This window comes from Hippocampus comes, unplaced genomic scaffold (assembly GCF_001891065.2).
Source record: "Hippocampus comes isolate QL1 unplaced genomic scaffold, H_comes_QL1_v1.1 scaffold468, whole genome shotgun sequence".
Classification (NCBI taxonomy): domain Eukaryota; kingdom Metazoa; phylum Chordata; class Actinopteri; order Syngnathiformes; family Syngnathidae; genus Hippocampus; species Hippocampus comes.
Window position 1 is genome coordinate 210,682 of NW_017805226.1, and position 7,022 is coordinate 217,703.

The 7,022-nt window shown below is 40.6% G+C and overlaps 1 protein-coding gene across 4 annotated transcripts in view; it reads right to left on the reverse strand.

Annotated features, from left to right (window-relative positions):
• The window catches only part of plxnb3 (plexin B3), a 102,162-nt gene that overhangs the window by 34,094 nt on the left and 61,046 nt on the right, over window positions 1-7,022 (reverse strand). For 2 of the 4 annotated variants that reach the window (XM_019869385.1, XM_019869388.1), the window contains exons 16-20: window positions 3,063-3,168; window positions 2,834-2,970; window positions 1,680-1,856; window positions 1,443-1,608; window positions 1,240-1,371 (exon numbers count right to left, since the gene is read on the reverse strand). In XM_019869385.1, the coding sequence (XP_019724944.1) occupies window positions 1,240-1,371; window positions 1,443-1,608; window positions 1,680-1,856; window positions 2,834-2,970; window positions 3,063-3,168 (718 nt within the window). The remainder of the gene's footprint in view (window positions 1-1,239; window positions 1,372-1,442; window positions 1,609-1,679; window positions 1,857-2,833; window positions 2,971-3,062; window positions 3,169-7,022) is intronic. The other 2 variants (XM_019869386.1, XM_019869387.1) reach the window with 2 other exon arrangements.

Sequence of the window (7,022 nt, forward strand, 5' to 3'; positions counted from 1 at the left end):
AGATACAAAAATGTATCAAATAAATCTGCTCACCTGCAATTTATAATGGCGCATTGTAGTCACCTTCGTGCACGAAAGTTCGTTCAATCTCAGCTGCTCAACATTTTCAGTTATTTGCTGTTGTATCGCCGATTTTCAAAATGCAAATGATCTGTTTATTTTCAAAGAATAGTTTGTTTTGTTATTGTTTGGTTGGTGTCTTATATGAAACTGCGACATTGCGCAATTTATTGGACAGACTTGTTTAAGATCACACAGCGTAATTTGGGTGGCATTTTACTTCGTATTTTTAAATCATCTTTTTATTTTTGACTATCTGTTAAATTTAGTTTCCTGCTCTTAATTGTGAATGCATACTTGATGGTTTTAAATGCTGCTGAAATTAAGTGCTGCTTGACGAGCCTATACAGTATTGCGTTCATGTATGTGACGTCACTGAAGGCCTAAGGTTGAAATGCATGGCCCGCCACTGCATCTTAACGATGACTTGAAAAATGCATGTAAAAATTAGTATGGCAGCCTTAGAGTTGATGAAACCTTTTGAATAAAGTTTATTTTTTGTGTCGTCACACAAGAAAGCAGTGACAGCTCTAACTGGAGTTCCAGCGGAAACTGTCAGCAAGATTTTTTTTCTCCTTACTGGAAATAAACATTTGCCTGGGGGGCGGGGACTTTAAACTTTAAAGGAGACAAGCTGATCTCATGAGGCGAAAGCTGTTGAGTTGATGTTGCAATTGAGGTGACTATGCAGATTTACGTTACCATAGGTACTGTATGTAAATGTAGCATTGTTCATCAAGTCTATATTTCTTGGTAACTGTCTGTGTGAATGTTTGATGATGGTGTGATGAGCCGGAGGTGGAAACAGGCAGTCATGCTTCCGCGGACCTGCCCCAGCACAGCTGTTGCTACAGAACATAGTTTACCACCACCCGAGCGTGAATGTATGAGTGCATGATTAATGTATCTGTTGTGAAGCATCTTTATTGTCTACTACCACGCTATATAAAACTGATGCCTTATTATTATTATTATTATTATTATTATTAATATTATTATTATTATTATTATTTTTTCAAATCAGTAATGAAGATTGGCTAAATGGGGCTAAAGATTTGGCCAGATAAACATGTGGCGAACTACATTGGCTAGGTTATTTTTATGTTCAGACACATGGCCCCGTGTCAACCCTGATTTGAAGTGTCGTGACTACTTTTTTCACTGCTGCAGACGAGATACCTTGATGCTTTTGTAATGGACATGGACATTGTCCATTTGAAACCAGACGCCCTTCACTTTGACCTCTGGGGAGACCGAAGGGGTAAGGCAGGTCATTTGAGAGGAAGAAAGGACAGAGCAGTGCTCAGATACCTGAGAGACAAGACAGGAGGAAAGTCAGAGAAAAGTGTGAGCTTTGTTTGATAGGCCTCTGTCTCCCTCACCGTTGCCATGGTGCCGTTGAAGACCAACTGGTGCTTGGTGCTGAGAAGAGCCAATCGTCTTCTGCGTCTCACCCTCTGGACGTCCACAGGCTCCACCCACACAGACATGATTGGTTGTTGCACCACATCTAAGTTTCTGCCAGTCACCATAATGACACGCCCCCCTCTGAGGACACGAAGTGATGAGCATCAGGCAACAGGCATGAGAACTACTGGTTTGAATATGTTCTGTCTTACGCATAGAAGCTCTCTGCGGGCATGGCTTCAGTGATGACCGGGTCATCCACGTAACGGAATGTCACGTTGGGAACAGAACGCTCAGCCTTGCTGAAGAACACCCGGATAGGAACTGTACCCGTTTGATTGGTGGAGAGAGTCTGACAGACCAGCAAAATGTCGCTGACCTGCTCCACTCTGAGGACATGTAAGAGCAGGTGAGCACACGATGGAAAGAATGGCAATAATTGAGACATTGTTTCGAGCCATTGCTTTACTTAAAATTGTCAAAATGTTCTTGTTTCAGACTCTCAACAGTAATTATTCTCTGATTTCTATGGTCCTTCAGGGAATCGAAATGAATATATTTTATTTAAACAAAGTAAGTCATCAACTAACGTGCTTTTTTTTTTTTTTTTTAACTGAAAAATGACCAAACCAGTCATGGAATCAGTTTCAAAAAGGTAAGTACAACATCAACCACGCTCCTGTGGTATTGCTTAATAGTTGTTTCATTGTTTTTAATCGCTGAACAATTACAAATAACCTAAAATAATTGTTTTTTAAACAATCATGGAGAACAACAGTTTTATTGTACACTATAATGCAAAATAAAATATGATTATTCAATTAATCAATGGAATAATTGATAGAATAATAAATTCTAAAAGTATTCAATTGTGACATACCTGTATCTGGTTGTAATTTAAATAAAAACTAGGCATACAAACAAAATACAATTGTGAAATTAACTTGTAACAGAAGTGTGAATGAAAGTAGGGATGAAGCAGGAATGGAACTGGGATGAAAAGGGAAAATGGGTTAAAACCGTTATAATTTTCCGAAAGAAGAGAGACTTTGAATTAGGAACACAAAGTACAAGTAAGTATAGAAATGGGAAGTAGAATTCCAAACGTGAGTACAATTAAAAAAACGACGTGGACATAGAATTTGGAATAGAAAGTAGGACAATGAGGACGAACATAGTTGTAGGTTGTTTTATTATTTTTTTTAATCGAAGTAGGAATTTAATTTAAGAGCAGGAAGTAGGATAACACCTCAGAGAATGAGTAGTAATACAAGTAGAAACATGAGAAAATAAAAGTAGGAGTGGAATGACGAGTGGGAGGAGAAGTAAGTATACAAAAAGAAAGATAAGGATAAAGAATACACACATGTAGCAGGGCCTTGTACCCATTAAGACATTTAGCTGGGATGGCTGGCCTGTCAGGAGCTGCTGTCCTTTTATTGTCACCCTGGTCCCTCCAGAAAGCGGGCCTTTGTCAGGAAGCACATCCAGAATATGTGGGTCCTGCAGATGACAAGGAGGAAATAGCCATCACTATACTATCACCAGATTGTTGCCTTTCTGATGAACCTTCTGGAAGGCCAGCTTCTTCTGACCTGATAGTTGAAGTAGCTCTTAGACCTGCCTGGTCGGCTTGTTCCCACGGTGACAATCACAGGCCCTCTCCTTTTCCTGTCACTGGCCTGCAGTGTACACACAATCCTGTACGTGTGCGCGCACACACACACACACACACACACACACACACACACACACACACACACACACACACAGTGATCCCTCCCGATATCGTGCTTCATTTATCCCGGCTTCAGTACATTCCGGGCTTTTTTTCCAAAGTACTGTATCAAGAAAAACAATGCCAAACAAGTCAGAGGTTTTGTACATGCCTGTACTGTACAGGTAACGGGCACTCATTCAAGGCACATGATTGGTTCCCGGTGCGACGTCGACCAATGACAGTACGAATGGATTTATCACATGAGCTGATTGGCTGCGCATCTTCACAGCCCCGCCCAGCAAGTTGGGCGGGGCTGTTGATTGTCTGGCATACTGTATCTTATGTTTGCTGCAGTACGTGCATGGCAGGGAGGGAGGGGGGGCGGGGGCAGAGAGAGAGAGAGAGAGAGAGAGAGAGAGAGAGAGAGAGAGAGAGAGAGAGAGAGAGAGAGAGAGAGAGAGAGAAAGAGGGGTGAATTGGGCTTGAGGCAGAAGCAGCACGTCTCTCTTCACCTCCTCCTCATTAATACCGAATGTCTTATCATAAACACGTCGGATGCACGTGGATAGCTGGCCAGGAGCTAGCTGGAGGCTCATGGCAGCTACACTGTTAGAGCATAAAGTGAGAGCCTTCTACGCCAAAAAGACAAGTCTTTTCGACTCTCTCAGAAGGCAGTGCTGATGAATAATAATTACTGTATGTCAGAGATTTTCTCGGCCAAGTTAAAGAAATGACTCGGCACACAGGGAAAATTGTCTTCAATATCGGCGGGAGGGGATCTCTGAGAGCGAACGACGGTTTAGTTGCTCTGATGATCACACTCTCGGCTCCCTCTCCGCCGGTTCGAACTTTTATTGCAAAATACAAGAAAGACACTGCCCCCGAGATTTGCATACTGCGCCCCCCGGTCCGGCCCCTCGGTAGTGATCTGATCGACCCGAATACACAAGTCACAGACTTTGCTGATGACAAATGTCCACCTGGGCGCGACAGCTGTTCCCAAACTGTCTTTTGGTATTCAACAACTCTTTGTTCCCAATTTGTTTATTCCCACTCTGTGATTGAATCTAGCCTTCTTCCATCTGTTCGCCCCCCTTGCTTTGACGTGATTACTCAAGAAAAGGCCCTCCGCCCAAACGGCCGACACCTCTGCGCTGAGTATGTCCAGACATGCCCAAATTAACCGAAACTTTAAACATGATACAATTTCGTTCATAGATTTCTCTATCACTGTATAAGGTTTATATCAGTGCTGTCAGTTTAGCGCGATATTATCGGCATTAATTTAAATGAATTTTAACGTGATTACATTTTTTATCGCGAGATTCATGCGGCAACACGTCACAGCGGATGTTACGTTGCTCTATACATAAACCGGAAACAAAACAACAAGCGCTCTGCACAGGTCCACGCCCATGTCTGTTTTGCCAGCCACGGCAGCGCAAGACACCGAAAACGGATGCTTAAAGAGTTTATAAATGGAAAGTTTACTTTTAAAAAGTTGCCAGATGGTTCCACTGACAAGACCAAAGTTACCTGTATGTTTTGCAGTCGTAAACTGAGCTATCATTGCATCTAACAACTCCACTACGGATTGTCAGCGAGAGCCTCCATTACAAGCTATGTACAGTAATTGTACGTAGCGGAGAAGGCTAAGGTACACCAAGCGGGAGAAGACACTGTTTCGGGAGAAAAATAAGAGACTAGGTTGATGAGCCTCTGGTGAATAAAGAGCAGGTAGCCTGTTGAGTACGATGTATGCCACTGACGCGATTGTTACTTGTTTGGAACTATTTTGTGTGGAAGGTTACAGTGTTCCGTGGCCATATAAATAAAGCGGGTGGAGCTTCACCGTCGCTGATGCACCTCGAGAGTTCAGCCGTCGAGAGTTCAGCGGTGCAGTGGTAGTGACCACACTGAAAATAAGAAAACGTCTCCAGTGTTGTGCCTCGAACCAAGTGTAGTCATCCGAAATGATGTCTACAAAAAAACCATAGAGAGACTTTGGCGCAAGAAGGACCAACAGAATCAACACAGCCTGACTTCTGTGTTCAAAGCAAACTTGAGAAAAACGAAGTATGCAACCATGGCTTAAATCCACTGTAGGCTGAGTACTAGTTTACCTTAGATGTGCACTTTATAATTTTATATTGCTCTGTTTTGATTCCATAAAAAGAGCTGTTAAAGGAGCTGTTGTGTGACAAATTATTTTTTTCACTGTTGTTGATGGACAGCAATATTGTGTGAGAGATTATGTGTGAATAACTGCTCCAAGTGAAAAATGTTCATGTTAAATTGAAAATCGAAATTGTTGTTTCAGGAAATATTTACTGAAACGAAAAATAAATAAATACGTAGAAAACTGATCCATGATTCCATGTTGATGAGAACATTAAAACGGGAAAAAATAGGAAATTCAGAAACGATAAAAAATGTGTGAGTAATCACAATTAATGATGAGTTAATTTTAGTTAATTCTGACAGTTGCATTTTTAATCAGATTAAGTATTTTAATCGTTTGACAGCTCTAATATATATATAATACGTAGAAAACTGATCCATGATTCCATGTTGATGAGAACATTAAAACGGGAAAAAATAGGAAATTCAGAAACGATAAAAAATGTGTGAGTAATCACAATTAATGATGAGTTAATTTTAGTTAATTCTGACAGTTGCATTTTTAATCAGATTAAGTATTTTAATCGTTTGACAGCTCTAATATCTATATAAATGGATTATCGTGCTATTTATTTCAACATGCTTGTCAGTAATCTAGTACAGAGTAAAAACTTTCCTCGAGACCAGGCCTAATTGGCGAGCAAGTGCAGTGAGAATTCAAAGTTAACTGACCTTGTGTTCTTTTGTTTATTTATTTATTTTTTACATAAAATGAAATGCAATGTGAACTACACCGTCATTATAGTTTCCAAACGTTTATCTAACCAGTGCCTAACATATTTTATGATGGTTGAGAATGTTAAATGGTTTCTTCAAACACCTGCGCAGAGGATAAAGCTTTCGTAATGGAGGCAGTTTAACACTGAACAAGATGACTTGTATTCCCATGAGATCTTTTCCACATGTTCCCTGCACACAATGGGCAAGTGCACAGTACAGTTTGATTTATTTATTCAATTATTTTGTGTCATTCATCGGCTACGTCAGCTCTAAGCGCGCTCGCAGGAAGTCCAGTGCAGGATGTTGCATACCAGCAGAAGAAAAGGTCATTCACTCAATAGCTGTTAGTGGCAATCGCTCTTTCGAAATGTCTCACCTTCCCAAATGTTAATTGTCCCCTTCCACTTAATCTCTTCCGCCAATCGCTGTTACTGCGCATTGCCATTGTTGCAGGGAAGCATTTTTGGCCTGAAATGGCATTCATTAAGTCAAGCCTCAGTCAATGAGCTTTTTATTTAATTTGTGGACGCAAATTGTGACGATGTTGGACACAGACACACTCACACACACCCAAATGTTCAATATTTTACATACATCACTGCATATTGCTTCCTGTCAAATGTCTGGGAAACATGGCTTGCCTATCTTACAAGGGAACACTGTAACACTACATATCTAAAGAGGGTTTTTTGTAGTTTTTTTGGGGGGCGCAAACTGTGTCTTCATGAGTTGACTTTAATATAAAATTAATTTTGCGAAATCCCCTTAAAAGGTTAACATGAGAATATGTTTGTGTGTGTGTGTGTGTGTGTGTGTGTGTGTGTGTGTATTGTCATTGAATTAAATATATGTAAGATACATTTACATATAATGCTGGTCATAACAAGCAATATACCTTTAAAAGTTAGCTGAGCTGTAGTTGCCGTGGTAACTG